Below are 23,401 nucleotides of genomic sequence, written 5' to 3' on the forward strand. Positions count from 1 at the left end.
ACACACGCCGACCATCCCATCATGAGGGGCGTTTCAGTCTTGACGATAGAGCGGAGAGATCCCACTCCGTGTGCCAGCAATTGTATCACTTTGAGGTGCTGCGATGGGATCAAGGGATTGGGGCTGATGGTCGATTTTGTACACAAAGAGGATCAAAAGATCGATAGAGAAGTCCAACAAGAGCATGAAGTCAATATCTGGTCTGTTATCCCTTCGGGTGGGCTTCAATAAGGCTGGAGAGAGGACTGATACGATCTGTGGCAGCGTTATCACCAAAACCAAATCTTTACATTATACAAAGCATCAAGTGTAGATCAAGTGTCACGAAACCAAGTAATAACACAGCAGCAGAGGCGGCGGCAGCAGGATTCATCAGCAGTAATAGCATGTTGACTGGTGGAGTTGCCGGGAAAGAGGGAGGGAGATGATCAAGAGAATGTGTTGGAGATCTAATGCTGATCCAAGTAAAGGTGATCATTGTTCAGCATTGCAAGAATCACAACAGTCTTTCCACATTTGGTTATGACGAGAATGTCGTTTGCCCCCCGCAATACCGGCAGGAATTAGTTCTTTTTTTTTTTTTTTTGCATTGTACTATGATGGCAGAGTGAAGGTTGTTCTTTTTGCATTATACTGTGATTGAGGAGTGAAGGTTGCTGCTGACATTTCAAATAGGAATTGTTGCCACTTTGTCATTTTGACACACTTTCGTGAAAATTTGTCAAAATAAGTATTAGAGAAGAAACCTTCCAGTTTTTAGCAATGTTAGCGCTCGAGACTAACAATAACTAATCATCATCTTTAAATGTCTTATGTCGTGAAAATGAGTTGAGTGCATTTTTTAAAATACTAATTCCCAGAAACCTAATCAATTGTTAGCTGTGAAAGCAGTGACCTGCTTCTTATATCCTGACTCTTTGCTTCTTTCCAGACACTAGCCGTGTTTCTGAGGACTGGTCATGACAAGACCCTGTTTTCACACTGAAATGCTACAAAGTCCTGAGCCGGTCTGTTCGGTAAAGAACTCTTTCTGCTAGAGTGCTTGCAGGTGCAGAGCTATACAGTGGAATGCTGGAGTAGCACTGAAATACATTTCGAGGACAGGATCACACTTGGTCAATCTCTCAGAGGCCTAAGTCAAAACACAAGGGACAGTATTATGCCAGGGAGCACCACACGTCCCACAAGGACACTTACTCTTGTGATTTCATGGCAAAGGACAATAGTCAACCAACTTCCAAGCCTGGCTTGTTTTATTGAAACAATTGAGCCGCCTAGAACACACTGAGCTGCTTTATTATGTTTTAAGACAAACACCAAAAATAGCAGCATTAAATGCAATATGTTGTGACTGTAGTTGATTTGCAGAGCTGGATTGGACTAACATACTAACACACTTTGTCAGTGTTGCCAAAGACAGCGGTTTGTCTTTGGAGATTCGGGTCAAGAGACATGATCGAATAACCTGTATTACCTGCAAGAAGCTGTATATGAACATTACAATTTAATGTTCTTCTGATTGTAAGTCTACAATCAGACATGGTTGATTGTGGTGACATGGATTATGTTGCAACATATCGATAAACTTGGCTTACGAATTGACATGTGCTTAGCCAATCACAACATTTGATGATTAATGTGCGGTTACTTCCACCTTGTGGTAATGTCTATGCCTGGACAGAACCCAGGTAAGTATGGGAAATATCAAGTCACAACCATTTTTTCAATGTTTCCATCTCTAAACACTTTACAGAAGTTAATACTGCCTTATATACTTTTGCTAAACAGCAGCCTCTGTTGATACGAGTGATTAAAAACAGAGGATACTTGTTATTCCAAGCTGGAAGAACATCTGCTTAAATATGATTCACAGCAAATAAGACAGAAGGGGATTAGATTTGAGAGAAATCAGCTCTTTATCGAAAATCACAGCAATTTAGTGTAATACTGCAGTTACAAACAGTCAGTGTTATACTGACTAAGTGACCAGGAGAAGGTAAAACGTTGCTTTCCCTCCAACTGGAATAAAATCCCTGTAGAATTCTATACAAAGTTTATATATAAGCTTGAGCTGTGTGGTCACTACATCTTGCAGAGAACAGATGAGAGGAAGATTGAAGTCAGTTGAAATGCCCTGAATATAAGTCAGTGAGGTCGTGATCAACATGGTGCTTAAACTGATTGACAAAATGTGAGACTATTTATGAAGTGGATTTACACTGACCTCTGAAAAGCAGAGGATGTTTTTTGTGCACAAGACAGCTATATCACCTAGAGCGCACACACACATAAACTCAAGTTGTCCATATGGCCGGTTGTCAGGTCTTTGCCATCCACAGTGCTATCTCCTGTTCTGTCCTTCCTGCCCTCTGCATTAGTGGCTGCTGGATAAATACCAGCCCACTGACTACCCAGGAGAACAAAGGTTAGATACACAGAGATCGAGACACAGACAGACACACACACACACAATAAAATAAAATGCACAGGCGACTGATGGTAGTTAAACACTTAAAAAGCACACCAACTCAGTCATGGACACTAAAAAACATTGCTGCCTCATACAGTAATTGCGCGCACACACACACACACACACACACACACACACACACACACACACACACACACACACACACACACACACACACACACACACACACACACACACACACACACACACACACACACACACACACACGGTGATGGTATGGTTGACTAAAGCATCATCTGCAACAATTACCAGATAATCCTCACGTTCGCAATGACAGGGATGGGGGGGGAGGCAGGAAGAGAGAAACTAGTCTATTTATCCGGGTAATAGGAAGGGGGTGATGATGCATGATCAAGCGAAAGCAATCATGTCATCATTTCTAAAAGGTAGGAGAAAATCATTCCCCCCGCATTTGCTCTTCCTTCTCAATCCTTTCTCTTTTCTGTCTCAATCTCTGTGTGGTGAACAGATAAAAGAATGATTTAAGAGTCAAAGAGATGAAAAGAAAGCAGGAGAAACCTTGCTAGTAGTCAGAGAACAATAGGGAGTGTACTTCAAATAGCCTTCCTTAAAGAGTGAGTATGAGGTGGAAGGATGGAAGTGAAAAGAGATGGCGTTGATGGAAGTCTAAGGGGGAAAATAAAGGAAATAAGAAAGGAATTCACAATAAGAACTTTGACAATGTAGAAAATGACAGCATGTATAATGCAGATATTAACGTGGTGCTACAGTCCTAAATCTTGCCTAAACTATAGAAATGTGTCACACACGCACGCACACGTACGCACGCACGCACGCACGCACGCATGCAGTATATCAGGGGTTATCTTATCTCTTAACTAGGTGTTGTCACACACTCGCGCACACTTTGGCGGTGCTGGGCATGAGTAGATCGGGGCTCTGCACGCTCTAACTAGGTGTAAATACAATAACAAGCCTGTAATTAAGTGAGCATGATGAAGTTAATGGAGATCGGCCATTCCGTCGGCCGCCTCCATGAATATTCTATTAGGCTGATGGCGACGGGCAGCTGGAATAGCAGTTAATTTAATCACCACTCGGAGCACAGGGAAACTTCTTTGTGTGAGTGTAATTGCACAGAATGAATAATTGATTTGACAATCGCACCCGTGGATTTCACCACCCCGCTTTGTATTGTAGGAGAAAGGAAGGGGAGTGTGGTAGATGGAGAGAGAGAGAGAGAGAGAGAGAGAGAGAGAGAGAGAGAGAGAGAGAGAGAGAGAGAGAGAGAGAGAGAGAGAGAGAGAGAGAGAGAGAGAAAATGGAGAGGCGAAGAAAGGAGGAGAGAAAGCTGGGAGGAGGATAGGAGTGGGAGGGTGGAAGAGGACCAAATGCAGAGTGCTGAGAGGTGGCAGGGAAGCTGCCAGTAAATGGATCATTAGAAAAGCGCAGCTCAAGGACAATTTATATTTTATCAATGCAGCAAAATTACATTATTGCTCACACACGCAATCATTCTGCCCACACTCAAGCTTGAGACCTGGAGGGGAGGGGTGATGGAGGGAAGTGAAAAGCAACAGATAGACAGAGGAAGGGAGGGGGGAAGATAAAACCAGGAGATAGAGAGAAGAAAACTGACATGAAATGATTCGAAAGTCATTGATACGAGATGTTCCCAGCTAAGGAATGGACAGCATGTTTTTCATAGAGCTTGTGCCTGTGTGTGCCCACACAATCTATTAGAGATCTCCTGCCGCGGAGGAAATTACTTCCATGTTTTACTCAACTGCGGCAATCAGGCAAAGAAATGCATTGTACATGTAGATAAGACGGCACAGGCACAAATACAGCCGTGCTGCAGAGAACGCACAGAGTATGGATCAACTTAAATCTAGCATAAACTCAGACATATTCAATGCAAAGACATTCATTTTCCATGTGTTTGTTTTCTGTGTTCAGTATGTCAACAAACATTCTCACCTTTCTAACTGCAGTAAATGTTTGGTTAATATCTTGAGTAAATGACAGTAAGGGTCTTGCAGCACATGATAACCCTTTATTATATATTTCTGGGTTTGCTCATAGTATATTTTGGTTTGTTGACATCAAATTAAATGAAACTTCCCTCATGCTAGTTTACTTCCAAGCTTGCTACAAGCTTTCCCAGGCACCAATCCCCACAGCGCTTTTTGTGGCATCAAGTGTGACCGCCAGGATCACATTATTGCTGACCTGAAGACACAGACGTCTCAAATAAGTCAGAAATCAAACAATAAAAAGAGCTGGGTCCTATCATCACCTGTGGGAGGTCTATCTGAATGACGAAAGCTTCCATGTCAAAAATGTTAAACCACAAGACAATTTGTGAAAATGCTGGCTGAAAGGTGATTTGGCCAGCACATGATCCACCCCCCCCATCAACATTGTTATTACAAATTAAGAGACTGTTTTTTGTCATTTGGCTGTTGACACTGATAAGGATAGATCAACCACTGCAAATGTTTGATCTAAAAATACTTACATTGGTTCTCAAGGCTTATTCACTGTAACAGAAGACATGAGTATAAGGCAATATTACTAAGACAGGGAAAAGGTCAGGGATGTGTAGGGGACTATTTTCAGCTGTGGACTGGCTGATCTGGAAGCTGAAAGGACATGAGATCTAACAAACGTGAACAGCAGTGCTCACACTGTTTATAAGAAACAATGGGGTACATTATTTTTGTAAGAGACAGGGTTAGATTTTCAAAAAACCCAGGAGTTTTAAACTCCTTAAAAATCGGGTTTCTCGACAAAGTACAGTTCAACAGGGAAAATTTGAAAGTTTGTAAATGTGTTTTCACTTTAAAACTAGAGATTGTAATTATTAACTAACTAATTTATTGGCTTTTACGCATAATCTACTCATCATACTATTACATCTGGAGGCTTGTGAAAGTGTCATTGCCTAACATTTCTTCGAATAGTCGCATCATATATTGCCTCACAGGGCAAGATGCCTCAAAACTGTGTAAACAACATAGATCAAAAAAAAAAAGGTGCTGTATGACTAAAGCGTTAAAGGTAGCACACCACCTATATTTTGGAGTAATGTTTTGGAGCATAATCACACAACCTCTTCAAGTCTTAATGTAATCTGGCTTTAAGCTGTATCTTGGAAATTAGGGCCAATTAACATGTAGGACTTCACTTTCCTTTATCAGCGACTAAATTCAGGGAAATTGTTGCTACTTTCATTACTGAGGCTCTTGCCAGTCCAAACCATCGTTAATGTTTTACAACGTCATGAGCAGTCACAATTTTTCACTCTTCTATCTAGAAACCAATGCTCTGATGTGCACTATATAGTGGAGTTGTTTTTTATGACCTGAACTTTCAGCTTTTTAAAACATAAAGAGTGTGCACTGCAGACAAAGTACAAAGAAAAAAATATCCAAAATATAGCAATCAGCCTCTGGAAACCCAAGTGGTTGGCCATCCTGCCTGACTTGTGCAATAAGCTTTAAAGGGTGAAGCCATTTGTTGCTGACTCCTTAAAATAACTGAATCCAGAATTAAATTGCAAATCAGAAACTAATCATAAATCTTTGTAGGTCTGCAGTATATACAGATGCTTTCAAAAACGTCCTCTGGATATAGTTGTGTGTGTGTGTGTGTCCACGTACGCACGCACACAAAGTACAGAAGGATGTATAGAATAGTGAGTCTCCTCCCTGTATTCTAAGCAACCTATTCCCTGGGTGTGTAATGCCGTAATGTGGGGTATTACTACCCCAGGACAGAGGGTTAACACCCTAAACCAATACTTTATAACAGCATGAATATGAGCGTATACATGTATCCTTCACTGAAAGAGATAGTTTGTGTGGGTCAGTTATTATCTTAAGACACTGCTTTGTACATGCTGACAAAAAGGACAGTACCAAGTGAGATTAACGGGTAGAGAATGAATGAAAATTTTACTTGCTTGGAAACATCATCCGGTCCATTCTCTCAGTACACATATCGATTTCCATTTATTAGTGTTAATCAGAGGTGTAGGCTGGTTGTATGACTTCTAATGAGTTGCAGTTAACAGGTGCTGCAATAATGGATCATTTCTGGCTGTTCACTCTTGATGTTATATAGAAATGAGTAGCCATAAGAGCTGCACTTGTAAAGCATTTTTATCTGCTCCTGTTAAAATGGCACAATTCCCCCCATTGTTTCAGTATCTGTCCCCTGTTGGGCCCATTATTGTGTAGAAGATGACTTCAGGTTTGTATGTAGAGTCCATCCTCTCATTATGGTGACATTACATTACATTACATTACATTGCATTTGGCAGACGCTTTTATCCAAAGCGACTTACAATAGATGATACAATAGATAGGTGACGACAGTTAGTCTGAAACAAGGACCAGCATCAATGTTGCTGAATACTCACCTTGTCTTGCAGACAAAAATGCAGATTGGAGGAACGCTAGAGAAGGAAAGTGGATATACTGAGTGTCCAGGAGACCATGTGGAAAGGTTGTAAGGCTAGAAGCTTAGGAGCAGCCTTTAAATTGCACTATCATGGTACTGACAAGAAGAGAAATGGAATGAGTTATCTTGAAGGAGGACCTTGTTAGGAATGCGAAAACAATGTCAGATAGACCTATTAGTCTGAAACTGGAAATTGAAGGTGTGATGCTCATTGTTGCTAGTGGCTACCCGCAGGTGGGATGAGAGTTTGAGGAGAAGTTCTGGAATGAGCTGGATGAATTGGTGCAGAATATCCTCAGAGATGAGAGGTAATTGGTGCAGACTTCAATGGACATGTTAGTGCAGGCAGTAGAGGTGATGAGGAAGTGATGGGCAGATTTGGTATACAGGATAGGAACGCAGAGGGACAGATGGTGTTAAGATTTTGCAAAAAGGACAGAAATGGCTGTAGTGTACACTGTTTCCAGAAAAGACAGGAACATGGGGAACTTATAAGAGCGGAGGTAGGAGCATGCAGGTTGACTACATCTTGTAAAGACAAGGTAACCTGAAAGAGATCAGTGACTGCAAAGTACTTGTAGTTTTGAGCATTGCCAGACAGCATCGGATGGTGGTTTGTAGTATGACTCTGGTCACAAGGAAGATCAAGAGGACAAAGGGAGAGCAGAGGACAAAGAGGTGGAAGCTGAAAAGCTGAGTGTTGTATGGTTTTCAGGGAGGAGTTGAGAAAGGTACCGAGTGGTCAGGTGGATTGGATAACTACAGCTGGTGTTATCAGGAAGACAGGTAGGAGAGTACTTGGTGTGTCATCTGGAAGGAAAGTAGATGAGGAGACTTGGTGGTGTAATGAGGAAGTGAAGGTGTATAAACAGAGAAAGCGGTTAGCAAACACGAATTGGGACACTGAGGGTATAATATGAGGAAGTCTGGAGTGGCAGAGAAATGTGTTAGACTGGTGCAGGACATGTATGCTAACTGTGAGATAGTGGTGTGGTGTGCTGTAGGGGTAACAGAGAAGTTCAAGATGGAGTTGGGACTCCATCAGGGTACAGCTCTGAGTCCCTTCTTGTTTGCAGTGGTGATAGTCAGGCTGACAGATATGGTTGGACAGGAATCTCCATGGACAATGATGTTTGCAGGAAACATTGTGATCTGTAGTGAGAGTAGAGAACAGGTTGAGGAAGATCTAGAGAGGTGGAAGTATGCTCTGGAAAGGAGTGGAATTAAATTTAGTCGCAGCAAGACAGAGTATATGTGTGTGTGTATGAGAAGGACTCAGGTGGAACTGTGAGGCTACAGGGAGTGGAGATCAAGAAGTTGGAGGATTTCAGGTACTTGGGTTCCAAAGCAACACAGAGTGTGGAAAAGAGGTGAGGAGAAGGGTTCAAGCAGGTTGGAAGGGGTGTAGAAAAGTATCAGGGGTACTATGCGATAGAAGACTATCAGCCAGAATGAAAGGAAAGGTGTACAAGACAGTGGTGAGACCAGCAATGCTGTATGGCCTAGAAAGAGTTGCAATGATGAAAAGACAGGAGGCAGAGCTGGAGGTCGCAGAGATGAAGATGCTAAGGTTCTTTTTGGGAGTGACCAGGATGGATAGGATCAGTAATGAGTATATCAGAGGAACAGTACATGTTAGATGTTTTGGAGAGAAGGTCAGAGAAGCCAGACTGAGATAGTTAGGTCATGTACAAAGGAGGGATAGTGAATATATTGGTAGACAGATGCTAGAATTGGAGCTGCCAGACAGGAGGTCTCGAGGAAGACCAAAGAGAAGATCTATGGACGTAGTGAGAGAGGATATGTAGGAAGTTGGTTTGAGAGAGGAGGATACAGAGAATAGGATTAAATGCAGAAGGTTGATTCGCTGTGGTGACCCCTGAAGGGAAAAGCCGAAAGGTGAGGAAGAAGAAAACAGGTTTCATAAGGTTAAGTATAGTATATTTTATCACTTAGGCTCATACATGCAATTCGATAACTTACCTTTAAAACTTGCATTGTATTCATTTTTTTGATGTGTCTATTGAGAATAACCTTTCTTATTAGAATGTAAATGAATATATTTTAATAACTTCCAATGGCCAGCAAAACAAATGAGCTGAGTTGTAAACTAATTATGCAAGAAATAAGGAAATAATGATCAGTTTGCAAGTCACATTATCACAATGCAAACCAGACACCACCAATTATAAATGATCAATTATATTAAACAAACAGAAATAATAATAATCATGGCAAGATCAAAATTGTCTATAACCATTTCTAACAGTAGTAAGCAAAGGCAAAGAGCAGATCTATCAAGAACATGTATGAGTCTGTTCAATAAATATCTGGAAAATAAAAATATACAAAAACAGAAACCAAAAGGTTGAATTTTTCAGGTTGATTAAACTAAAATCGTGATTATTGGCATGCAACCAACAATGAATATGGAAGACCGATTACATAATTGCATCAGAGGTCTGCTCCATGTTTATCTTTGTATCATTGGATGCTTATCATTTGATATTTTCCCTGTCCTTTCAATATTGAGAGGCATTTTCGTCAAGTGCGGTATCAAAGTCATAATTTTGTTATCAGACTACACAATGGAAAGATGGTGTAAGCAAGGAGATTTGTGTTTAGAAATCCAAAAGGGATTGATGAAGTGATGGACAGGCAGCCCAGAGAAATGAAGACAACAGTCACATCTTGATTGACACATAAGTAAACATGATTTCGGAACAGGGCTGGTGACGAATCAGATCCCTCTCAAACACTGTGACCTTACAGTCAATTCACACACTCTTCATTACTCAGAGCTGAAGCTTAACACACATCTGCTGCGATTTATTGTACCTTTAACAGCCAAAAACAGAATGTGGAGAAATGCACACGGCCATCACAAATTGTATTCTCAATGTTTATCACGTTACCGACTCTGAGATTGTATTCTAGAATGAAAGAAGTTTCCATTATTGTTACAGACCCAGGGAGAAAAACAAATCCTATGGATCATAGCAAATGGTTGTAAATAGCAAGAAAAACACAAGTATTGTAAAAAATTCTATTAACATTGTTTAGTTCATGTCAAATAAGGGATATTTTAAATACAAGTGTAAAACAGCAGAAATTGCACAATTAAAGATGCTTAAGCAGCTTTGGCTTGATGCTCATAACATTAAGGGCTCAACTACACAAAACAGTCTGATTTTGCAGTTTTAAGTGAGACACATCTTTCAGCTGTCCTAACAACTGAAGGATGTACTTTGTTAAAATGCATGTGGATATAAAAAATGCAGAAAAAGATTTGGGAAGCAGACCCACAATGATGATCAGTACCACTGTGAACAATGAAAACATAAAGAGGAAAAGGCAAGAATTGATTGGGGATGATTTCCTACATCTGGGTGAAGAAATAAATAAAAGAAAGCAAAAATGGAGGCTATAATCATGCCCATACCCCAACACACACGTATACAAACGTTCAATCCCCCTCACCCCCCATTTCAGCTCCATCCATCTTGTGAGTGGTCATCTGTTGATTACACGTTATATTTACCTCTGCTGGCTCACTCAGGTCCTGGCTGGCACACACACTCACACCATTCAGGCATACATACATAACATACATACATGAATATTTAATCAAATAAATAAATCACTCAGCCCAGCAGCCCTTTCTAATCAAGTGACATCAATCAAGAGGAACTATGTGTAAAGAGGCCTTGTGGCTGACGCCTACTGAGAGCGCCCAGAAGGCTGGAGTAGCATCTATTTGAGTCCAAGGGGGGAAATATACGCTCCATGTCCCATTATTGGAGAAGGGCTATCCTTTCGTCAGCGTGCCCATTACTCCCCCTATCATTTCCCCAAATCTAAAACCTGTTTTCAATCAACACAGCCAGCCAAACGAGTGCCTTTCCGAGAGAGAGAGAGAAAGAGAGAAGGGGGGAGGGGGGGGGGGAGAAAGAGAGAGAGAGAGAGAGAGAGAGAGAGAGAGAGAGAGAGAGAGGGGAGAGAGAGAAAGCGAGAGAGAGAGAAAAGAAATGGTCAAGGTGGACAGTGAGGGTCGAGCAATGGAGGGCTCTTTCCTTCTTTCTTCCAGTGATTGGAGCGTTTTGCATTCTGTATGTGTGTGTGATTGAATCCGTCTCCTAAATTAGAGCTGTCGACTTGAGGAGCTGTATGTCCTTAACCCCCCTTCCCATATCCAATGCACATACTCTGCTGTGAATTTGTGCGTGAGACTCCCTGAGGGCGTGTGTGCGTCATCATCTGTGAATATTGTAAGTGCAGACTGGGTAAAAAGTTTTATGTTGAGCCATTGATTGTTAATGCTGTTACATGTGTATTTGTGAGGAAGGACTGATGGCAGAATTCAAACTTCGACAAACATCTGGTAACTTGCTTTCAATCTCAAAAGGCAGAGCAGAAGGAAAAAAAACAAACACAAAAACAAAACAACTGAACAAACAAGGACAAAACTAAAAACGTGTCAAACACAAAAACAAACAAACAAATAAAAAAAAGTCATTTGCAATCACACAGTGAACAAACTTCTAAAAACTCACTCCTGTGAAAATTCTTAAGTTGTATGAAACACCCCAGAAATCAGAAAGCGCCACAACAGACAACACACAACATGACATGTCTTACTTCTCTCCTCTGGTTGCAGAAATTTGGCAGCATAGTCCCAGTCAAAGATGAATCTGTAGAAGCAGAGCTGGTTGTACAGGGCTTTTTCTGAGTACTGCAGGAAGAACAAACATAGACAAACACATTCAAATGTCAGTACTTTACCTTAAGATATAGATACTGTTGTCATATGTAGGATAAATATTCGGGTATTCTAATGCTCATCCTGCCCTCTGATATGATGCAAAATTGCAATCCTGGAATGGCAATTACAGATGTGAAATAAGGATGTTTCAAATTGCACAATAGTTATAGATATATAAATTTCCAATTGTCAATGCTTTCCAACTACAATGTGCAAATCTGAGTTGCAAGTCAGCTGTTAAATGAAAGTCTACTTTCAGGAAAATAAATATGCAGTAGATTGTTCTAAGAAATTTTCAAAAATTCTGACAAAGAAGAGCAAAACAACAGTCAGTGTGAGTCAGAGTCATCTATAGCTCTTAAAATGTGAGATGACACAGTTATATGTAGTATTTAAGAGTGTTCAAAATCATAAAATAGGGTATTGAAAGTATTCAAACCTGACTGAAAGTAGAGAGCTCAATACTGTGAAAAAAACTTGATCATAATCAAAATTCCAACACAAAGAACAACAGGAACATGAGGTCTAATGTTCTTTTATAATATTTTTTGGGCCTGTTGGGTGATCTCATTTTGAAATACATGCAGAAATAACTGTAGGCCCTATGATACAAAACTGTCAATACTGACATCATGATATAATTTAAGGATTCTAAATATACTACGATTTGATATACAGTATATCATTTCATTTCTTTTTCTTTCATCTCTATTAAAGTAAATTACTTTAATGGCAATAAATTTCATTTGCTCTGGCTGCAGCAATTACCCAGATTAAAATCAGATTTTTAAAAACGAGTGACTACAAAAAAAGGCTGCGACTCAGGTCTTGTACTGTTTTAAACTTTTGTTCTACATTTCTTGACTGTCCCTTTACCGCTGCCAAAATTCCTCTTCTTCAAAAACAGCCAGAGCAGAGAGGGAATCAAAGACTGAGCATCTGTTGCAATATTCTTAGGTTTTAAACAGATGAAATGCAAATGAGGAACCTTTTTTTTATACCACTAACCAGAATATTTAGTGCTATAAGCAAGATACATAGTGCACTTTTTCACTGCATAATTTGGCAAAAACTTGTGAAGTAAACAAATCAATGCAACAGAGATAACACAGTGGGGGAGTGAGGGATATAACTTGTAAGCTTCAAACATGAAAGGGAGCATCTCAAGTTCTATCATGCATATTTTACCATATTTTTTCTTTTTTTTCTCTTTTGATACAATTCTAAATTCTGGAACTCCAAGTGTTATGAGTGACCTTAGTGTTGGGATTAGTCTGCTGCTGGGCTTCTGATGTGTATATGATACTTGCCATCAAATCATCAGAAAACCTTTTTCAAGAGATATCTTGTCAGGGTTACTACGATCAATCAATTTGGATTGAATTTTTAAATTCCTAATTGTAAACAAAGCTACAATAAAACTTAAAACGCGTGAGGATTTTATTTAAAACAATTGTGGCAAACAACACAACCTTTCTCAGAGGTCATCAGAAAAGTTATTTTTCTTGTCGAAGTTGGTTTCCCTCATTATTTCAGGGTTCTGCATACATTGGAAAATTAGAAAACACCATATGGACTGTCTTGCATATAAACAAGAACCAAAATGTATTTTTCCCCAAAAAGCCTATATTGTTCATGAAAAGAATTTTGAATATTAGTATGTAAAAACAGAGAAAAAAATTGTCCTAATTTCACAGCCAAAATGATTGCTCTCCTCAATTGAGTTAGTTTGTTACATGACTTGCACCTCCCATAGCTTGCAATCACTTATCCATTCAGTTTCATACTTCTGTTACAATATTGACAGCAAATGTGTGCAAGTACTTTCTGTAAAGCAAACAATTACTCCATTCACAATTTATTATATTTTCTTTTGTATTTATTTATAATGATTTAATGTGTTATGATCATTAAAATGTTTGTTATTTGTAAAGGTTATGTGGACTAAGAGGTGCCATATGTGAAATTTGTTTTAAGTGTTGTTAAAAAGAACTACAGGAATAAATTGGTGATGCACAGGGAACATTTTCTGGTGAGCTTCATAGACCGTTTCCTCATGGGAACAACTCAAAAATAGGCACTGGCATCCAAAAAACTGCTATGTGGATGGACCCTAATGAGAATGTTGAGCCAAGATCATGACAAAGCAAAAGAACCTTCCAAAACAGACCTGGTCTCCTAATTAGTGTTGGTCTCTTCAACTGGATCCCATTTCTGCAATACCCCCCCCATGAAAACATCTCTTTCCTCTGCGTGACACAGTAAAGCAAGAAAACAAATTTGCTTGCTTTGTTAATCTCCGCTGCAATTAACTGGTGCCACACAACAACCAGCAAGGGGGGTGGGGTGAGAAAGATAGAGGTTGGAGGGAACGAGGAGAGCGGGAAAAAAAAAGAATGAGTGAAATGGTAAAAATAGGATGAATGTAAGAGATAGAGAATCAGAGAAGGAAGAGAGGAAGAAAATAGAGGATCAAGCTTGTGATACCCTCCCTCATAATAGTTTGTTGTGATAAGCCATTGTGAGAGAGGAATGCGAATAGCCGAGGCTGTCAATTTGATTAGCCATTATACTGAATGTTTAATTGCAGTTATTGGCTCGTCATTTCCCTGCTACGCTGGAGAGGGCACGCTGAGCCCCGACCCCACACTGCCATCAGGTGTGCACCGAGTGCTTCATTATTACCACAAGGAAGAATCTGTGTCAGTGTTTGTGTCCATGCGTGTTTGTGAATATGCCCATTATACTTGACAATTCAAAAGGTAATTGTAATTTCAGATTGTACCACCGATACATAATCTAGTGGCAAGGCTGTCTAACGTAGTTATATGCAAACTATTTGACAAGAGACTGTGGCACGTTTAATGGCTCTCTATGACGGCCCACATGACACACACAGCTGCTGACCGCTGATGCACAGCCTAGTCAACAACCAAACCATGCACAGCCCATAATGGAACGTCGGTTGCCGTTGCCAAGGTTGAACTAGCTCGGTCAGCACAAATACCACTTCTTCCTCTAGAGAACAAAAAACACACACAGAAAGCACACACATCACTCATATTCTAACAATACGATACTGATTATGGGCGGGCCAGTTGTTGCAAACTGATTGACTGACAGGTGTCAGAAAGGCGTGGCTAAAATGTTACAGGATTGTTATTGAATTTGGAGCCCCTCAACCCCACCTCTTTCTAACACACACACACACACACACACACACACACACACACACACACACACACACACACACACACACACACACACACACACACACACACACACACACACACACACACACACACACACACACACACACACACACACACACACACACCTACCTCGTCATTCAGCTCGGCGCTTTGTTCCCGCACTGACACCATTTCAATTTGCTCCACAAATCTGCAGCATTTTCAGCCTGACTGCCTAAGGAGCAAACCAGCTGTGAAATTGCCTCTCTCCCGGGAGCGTAGGACCCCCGCCCCCAGCCCCCACCTTGTACCCCTTTCTCCTTTGCCTCCCTCTTCCCCGACTGACTCTCCCTCACCCCCAAACGCACATATACACATCGCAGAATATTCACACATGCATGAACCCCATTTAGAACGGGGGAAGAAAAAAAAAAATAGTGTCTGAGAAAATAGAAAAGGATAGACACAAAGTGTACAGGAAAACAGAAGAAAAATAATCTACATTGCGATGATTGATCTTAATCCACATTGACAACTTAAAATAAAAAATTTCCTCAAGACTGATTAAATCTTAAAAAACAAACAGCTAACTCTTCAAATCTTTTAAGCACACACACCTGACCTACAGAGAACTCTGGGCACTATACTGTTGCTTCAGTACGCCACTGAAGCAGTTAATGAAAAGGAAGTCAGTTAGATAATGTCTCCGTGACAGCATAGTGGGGAAAAAAAAAAGGAATACATGTAAGGTTATGAGGCAGGTGGAGAGTGTTCAAAATAAGGATATAGCTGATGAAAACATTACAAAACTATCAACATAAACAAGACTTCAGCCGTGCACTTCTCTCCATAATAACCAACTTTTACAGCTTAGCAGCAAACGTGTTGTAAAAACTGAACCTCCAAGGCTTAGTCCTTACACAACTGCAGCTGCAAAGGAGAGAGGGATTTAGAAAAGGGAGGGAGACTGAGAGGAACAAACATACATTTTTCCTCAGCTGTGAGGCCACAAGGCTTCAAAACTCTTGGAGCTTTTTATTTGCGATGAGCGTTATTGCAGTTGTGGTAGTCATGCTTATCAGCTTCACAAGACACCATAATGAGTCAATATATGTAAATCTTTACTAGGCAAACACGACGGGAAACAAAGGCATTTAACTGGTGCTCTCGCCCAAAAGCCTCCAACGATTCAGTGCCGGTAATTTCTCCCCATTGAAAGGCATAATTGCCAGCTATTTGAAGATATTCATGCCCAATTTTTGAAATTAATTTCAATTGGGGGGAAATGTAGAAATGTCAGCTCCAGTGAAAGGGATTTGATTTCAATTATCCTCGCTCAAAGGACTGTGATTTCCAAATACACTTAAGCAAAATTATGACAAGAATTTTTGTTCGGCAAAATTCAGTGTTTAAAGAGCGATTAGGCGATAATGGGGCAGCTTTGAGGCGGCAGTGAATGCAGCCGTCTCCCTCTGAAAGGCACTCAATTATCTCTGATTGCTCCCGCTATAATGTATCAAATAGAGATACCTGCTATTGCCGTAATTTGTGTGAAAATTAACATGGTGCAATTTCCACTAGAGGGAAAAAGGGAGCTCTAATGGGCGCCTGAGCGTACATCAATAAAGCGTGGGGAGAAAAAGAGACAGAGAGAAAGGGAGGGCGAGAGGAGGAGAAAGAGAACAAGTCGGGCGACGAGTGAGAGCTAAAGATGGAGGGGAGGGATAGAAAAGGAAAAGAAAGAAACAGGGAAAGAGAATACTGAATACAAGGGAAAAGAAAAGAAAAAAGTGAGGAGAGATTTAAGACAGGGTGAGAAAAAAATTGCCTTTTTGAGTTAAGCACTGTGGCGGGAGGGAGAGAAGTGGGAGAAATGAAGAGGGGGTGAAAGAGGAAGAGAAAGAAATTTAATTTACTGAAAATATTACAAATTGCACCTGTGCATAACTCCCCCAAATTACCAACCAATCAAGGCAGAGTGCCTATTACTCCCCCATTACATGGAGATCAGATCACGCTCCGAATCTGTCCAGTGAGAGAGGGAGGGAGGGTGCGAGAAAAAGCAAGCAGCATTGAGAGATGGATGAAGGGAGGAGAGGAGAGCATAGCAGATGCAGCCCCCACGGTGACAGTAAACGAATCATGATCCAAAGGGGAAATGGGAATGGAGTCACAGAAGAAGCGTGAGTACAAAAAGTAAAAAGAAACATCAGTAAAAAGAAACATTTCCAAGTAAATAACAAAGTGCATTGAAAGTTTTATCTTATCAGCTTTCGCTTCTACGATGATGATGTGGGAAAACCATTGAAAACAAAGAGAATGTTTGAGTCGTAGCAAAGAAGGCTGAAACCACCAGCTGACATACAATCAATACAATGGCCTTTGCATAATTGGCATCAATTTAAGATATAGAGGGCCAAGCTACTCATCTGCATTCACTGACTTGACGTAGAGAACAATGATTGACCTAATATTTAATAGGAAGTGCAAATGTCCAGATTTGGTTCCGTAGATTTTCCAAGTGGTAGGAAAAACTGTCCTTCATCTGAAGAGAGAGATTAGAAGTCATCATAAGTGGCAAAATAGGCAGGTAAGGTTTTTTTCACTTTTGAAGACATTGTTTTGCAACATAAAATACCTGAAAATGACAGGCATTGCTTAGTGTTTCAGTCGTTCTCCAGTCAAAAATTAATCTCTTAGTGGGTTAATGGTCATTAATACCTTATGCCATTGATCTCAAACAACTGCTGTGAAACACCAGTTGTCTGAGATCATTTTCTTTGTGCAAACTGAAATTTTTATTTCATTTTGTCAATCTAAGACAAAGTATATGACATCAAATAGTTTAGAAGCTTTATGTTTAAACACTTGTATAATGTAGAAGCCCAAAGCCTCGGATGTAACTAACACTGAGTATCTGAAGACGTGCTGTTCTGCACGTTAATAAGCTAAATGATATGTATTTGTGCAATTATTGGCATATGTTCTGAATTTTATTTTACAGAGGTAGGAGGTGATATTTCACATAAAGCCTGAGCAATGTATCCCTTGGGTAATTTTAAGTTTGCTAATAGGAAATACTCAGATGAAATTTGTGAATGTAAAATTATATATATATATATATATATATATAATTTTATTTTATTTTTTTTGTTGTATTATTTCTACTTTTTTGACCAGGCAAGCAATTGGTCATCAACATTGTTCACTTGAATTTTTTCGTTGACTTTAATTTATAGCAAGCTGCCCAATGCCAAACCACCTGGTGAGTGCAGCTAGTGTGTTAACCTGTCTTCCAAAGCGTCTGGTAAGATATATACTAGTTGAAATGATGAAGTTTTGTGAGTCTTACATTGCACTCAGACATATCCATTAGCAACTAAGATGATTGTGTGATGCAGAATCCAAATTATTTCCGAAGTTGAAGAGACAATTGGTAAAACTTGTTTTTAAGTAAAATGCAAAACTAACATAAAATATGCTCAGCTAATTACAATGTATCCTCACCTCCTTAAAATAATTGCCTGTCATTTAATAACAAAAATGCTTCTTTTTCCTCCTGATTGAACTCAATACTCAACAAAATGCAGAGGTTTATTCTATTTCCTGAAAAACTAAAAACAACTTTGGCGATTATTTTAAGAAGGCAACGATATGTGACTCCATCTCAAATTTAAGTGAAGCGAGAAAAACATATATATGACCAAAAAAGGTATGGATATTGGCACTGAAGCACTTTTGATATTTTGCAGATATTACATTATTTATACCATAATTTCTGGACTGGAAGTCATTCCTGGAAGTCATTTCACACACTTTGAAGACTACAGCCCAAACAATGATGCAGCTAATTCATGGATTTTGGGGGGGCTAACAAGCTTTATGCTGCCAAAACATTTAGCCTCATCACATCTGACCAATGAAATTTCCGTGAAATTCTGAGGCTGAAGATGACTTTAATGGTTTTAGTCTGCAGGAGGAAGATGAAGATAGGGTTCAGCTGGAGCAGGACAAAGCGGGGATAGAAAATTTATGGATGGATGGATGAATGAATGGACTTTTTCTCATTATTAATGCTTTCATCAGCCGATTGACAGGCATTGTTTGGAAAAAAGCATTTCCAGTATGTATTTGTGGATGTCACTGGAATGTATTTAATTAAAAGTAAAAAAAATGTTTCTGTGTAACGTCTTTCTGTGTAAAAATCTCATGATGCAACGTAGACAACTTTGGCTTACAGACAAACCCGGCCTATATATGTACTCATATATTTAGTTATTTTTAGGCAGTGTGGCTTATATTCAGGTGTGCTCAATGGTCATGAAATTATGGCGAATAATGGATGTCAGCTATTTCTAAGTAATGTTTTTTTTCTCTCAAAACTATTTGTATTTGCTTTTAAAATCCAGCAATAACTGACCTAATTTTCTTGATAACTTGATACTTGATGAGAACACCTCAAAAGCACTTCTTTTCAGTTCTCAACCAAACAGTGAAAATGATGCATGCAAACTGACTGACTCAGGCTGAGTCAGTAGCAAGTTGGTATCCGTTTCTATTCTTTTTGTCCCTAAGTGAAAAGGAGATTGGGGTGCAACCTGTTTTTTTTTTTAGAAACTACAGATTTCTGTGGGCTTTCTATGTAAAGGTAACTAGAAAAAAGTGACATTTACTGTCATTAGTGCATCATAATGCTTTATTCTCAAGTGTCACTTAATTTATGTAGTCTAATAACCATGTACTAGATATATTGCATATATTGTATTGAGCTTATAACTGATAGGACCACCACACAAAACAAGTTTGCAAAAGAAAGATGAATAACTAATCTTAATGAAATCACATCAAATCTAAGATCCAAAGACAGGGAAAACAGACATGATAATAAAGTTTACTAAATCAAATCTCAGTGAACCTAATAGTAGTTAGTCACAAAACAATGTTACCTGAGACTCGATGCTGATTAGCATTACATTCTCAAAATGTAGCTCATATAAAGGCATGCAAACACATTCATTTATGGAAATTTTGGAAGCTAAAAAATATTCAGCATACCTTTCAGGATTCTCCCACACAATGCAAAAGCACAAAATAAAACATCTAAACTATTGGTGAAAGCTTCACATAGCATGAAGGACCCTAGTTTGATTCTGACTTTTCTGTGTGGAGTTTGAATGCTCTCCCTATGACTGCATGTGTTTCCTTCAGGTTCTCGAGTTTCCTCCCATAGTCCGAACATGCAACAGGTTAATTGGAAAAAATTGGGAAAATTGCCCCAAATGAGTGAGCAAGTAAATGGTTGTCTGTCTCTGTATGTGGCAACCAGTCCAGAGTGTACCCCGCCTCTCGCCCGATGGCAGCTGGGATGGGCTCCAGCATCCCCTGCCACCCCGAGTACAAGATAAGTGGCAGAAGATGGATGGATGGATGGATGGATAGATAGATAGATAAATCTAAACTCTTGTAATTCCAGGCAGTTCTCTAAAGTTGACAGGCATGTACAACAATGAAAACTTTAATTCCTACATGATTTACAGGATTTATTTTTACTCAGTCAAATGAAACGTAAACATGGTAAATGTCTCCTTACCTTGACAGCTGTTTATATAAAACTTCTCAGACTACTATATTTGTGTCCTTCAGTTGCTGTCATCATTCTAATCAGACTTTCATAAATGCACATAAAAATACAGAGTAATGATAGCCTTGAGACTCAAACATTTTTTTTTTAGAGAGTAGGTAAGATATGGTGAGGCGACAGGTCTTGGAGAGTAAAAAGGGTGGATGAGTGAGCAGAGAGTTAAATGTTTTATTCAGGCCACAGTTTAAAGTGCCACAGCCCTCAGGGACTGCAATGGCCTCTTAAGTGGCTACGGTGACAGCAGAAATTGGGTCTCTGGTTTACAACCTGTCGCCACAGATTCAGACACAGCAAAGCACAGACTTATGGCAAGAGGTGTGAGATAGGAAGGGTGAGAATGGTACGGCGAAAGAGCATGTAAAGAGACTGAACAGTCTTGCTCAAATTAAAAGGAAGAGAGTTTCTTTTAAATCCAGTAGCCAAGCTAGCAAAGTGTTCAGGATGCTGCTACCAGACCTGAACAGACAACAAAAGCTTTTAATGGTAAAACTACCAGCCCTACCTGAATGTACACATACATGTTCAAATCCACATATTACGTCTATGAAGGTTCCCAGTCATGCAGGCCATGTTCAATCATTGTCTAATCTTATTGAGCCAACTTCCAGAGCTGAAGAAGCCCCTTGGAAAAAAGGCCAATGTACAGTTGCCATGATAAGATTCAACAACAATCTACATATTATGGAAAATTAGATTACTTTCTGAGTATGTGTGTGTCTGAATGTTTGCATAAGCTTAAAGATGCTACTAATAAGCAGCAACAATGCAAGACTTCAGCTCTATAGCACCATCACCTGGACAAAACACACAGAATTAATTAATTTGAGATGGTGTGAGGCTGCTCAGCTCACCAAGATGCTTTTTCTTTCCATTTCTGCACTTGTTTAACTGTAAGGGAACTTAATTTGGATGTGCTTCGTAAGGCATTACCTCGGGTCTTAGAGTTGCTCTGGAACAACTGGGGCAGATGGGTCCATCGCGGGAGAAGGAAATGGGCAAGCGTCTGGTCCTATTTTGACAGGCCTGGTCCTCACACACCAGCCAGCCCTGAAACACCCAAAGTTGTGTTTCTAGCAGATGCTGATTTTGATGATGATTCAGGGTACACAGTCAACATCTCTGAGTATAAAACATAAAAGTGGAATGAAACAAACAAACAAAAAAAAAACCAAACCAAAAACAATAACAAAAAAAAACCAAGATTCAAAAATTTAATATAAACTTTCAACTGTTTCTTCATCCAACAAAAGTTTGGATATACTATGCTTAACTCACATTTAAAATGAGGTCAAATGCCTATCTTCCAAAGATTAATGACCTTTTAGCATTGCATTAATTACCTCATATACTGATTGCTTTCATGTCACTGTATGAACTTTTATAAAATACTCCAAGATATTAAGACAAAATAAAAACAATAACCTAAAGGTTCCATGTTTATAGTAGGTCTAACAAAAATATCTGGAAAATATTTTTGGAAAAAAAAATGAAATTGAGTTAAAATCTCTGAATCTGGAAACAAATTTCAATATTTTACCTTACATGTTGAACAACTGAACATTGCTCTTTGTGTCTCACATTCCTATTTTGGATATATATCAAAATATGGGTTTATGTATGAGAATTTAGCACAATGCGGGAGACAGATGCAAAATCTAGTTATTTGGAAAGTCACCTGCACACAGCTTCAGTGACATGCTTCTGAAAAGCCTTGGAGAACAGTACTTAAGCATCTAAGTGAAGGAACTCTGACAAAGTTAAACTGATTTGACCTTCTGTCAGAAATACAGCAAAAGTGTTTTAAATTTTCTGAAGCTTTCCTTGAAATTTGAATTGAGTTGTTAACTACTTTTCTTGAGATTCATGGCTAGTCTCTTCAGAATTTTTTTTTTGCTTAAATACTATCTAGACCACTTTTTACTATGATAGTACAACAGGACATTCACGGGATCTTGTCGCATACCATTTGTCAACCCAAAGACTGGACCAGAATTAGGATATTTTTAAAATGATGACAAACAGATACTTCACATCTTAAAGAAGTTTTTTCTATTCACAAACTCTTGACATTGTCTTCTGCACAGTGAACCTCAAACTTAGAAATGCAGCAGTGAAAAAAAAAATTGACTGCAGTGAGGATTTTGGCGGTTTCATCAGAAATTATTTCTTAATGAGGGAACTTTGCTTTACTAAAGTTATTGCTTCCATGTAACTGTTCTGACATTACACTACGGGACCTTCCTTAGAAGGAGAAAAGGAGGTATTGAAGTAGACAACAGAAGGAAGGATAGCGAAAAAAAATTAAGTTTAAATGTACATTGACATCTCACCGAATACATATCCCCCTGACGCAATCTCTTTACATTTGAATGTATGTACTGCTGTGTTGTGTCGTCCTGTGAGCGCAATCAAGACATGCAGGGCAGTGGACAGTCAAAACGGCAGTAGTTAGAGCCCCCTAGGGTTAGTTTGTGACCCTGGGCAGGTGCTGTGGTCTAGTCCTCTCAATCTGCTTGTATTCCCCCCCCCACCCCTCCATTGCTGCATCTTATACCCTGTCATTACTAGGGGGGGTTTAAAGGGAGAGGGGGTTAATGCCCAACTAATGACAGAACCACCACCATCAATGCCTTTGGTTCTTTCTTCCATCTATCTAACCATGCTTCCTTCCATTGACTCAAAAAAAACCCCTTCATAAAAACTGCACCTGTCTCAATACACATATGCCACACCAACGTTCGTCTCATATCCCGGTCAGATGCTTAGAAAGAAGTTTGCAGCATAGGAATATTTTTCCAACGAACAGGAAATCTTCCTCAAACTCTTCTTACAATGTGTTTGATCTTAAAGGTAACACAAGAACAAAAACTACAATACAAAGTTAAAAG

At 39.5% G+C, this 23,401-nt stretch overlaps 1 protein-coding gene across 2 annotated transcripts in view; it reads right to left on the reverse strand.

Annotated features, from left to right (window-relative positions):
• pola1 (polymerase (DNA directed), alpha 1) overlaps positions 1-23,401 on the reverse strand; it is a 55,110-nt gene that overhangs the window by 1,173 nt on the left and 30,536 nt on the right. For both annotated transcript variants that reach the window (XM_086150361.1, XM_086150360.1), the window contains exons 35-36: positions 21,444-21,560; positions 11,558-11,651 (exon numbers count right to left, since the gene is read on the reverse strand). In XM_086150361.1, the coding sequence (XP_086006487.1) occupies positions 11,558-11,651; positions 21,444-21,560 (211 nt within the window). The remainder of the gene's footprint in view (positions 1-11,557; positions 11,652-21,443; positions 21,561-23,401) is intronic.

Source organism: Fistularia commersonii, chromosome 8 (genome assembly GCF_037954325.1).
Source record: "Fistularia commersonii isolate RoL2024-O1a breed Wild chromosome 8, RoL_Fcom_v1.0, whole genome shotgun sequence".
In the NCBI taxonomy this organism is placed as follows: domain Eukaryota; kingdom Metazoa; phylum Chordata; class Actinopteri; order Syngnathiformes; family Fistulariidae; genus Fistularia; species Fistularia commersonii.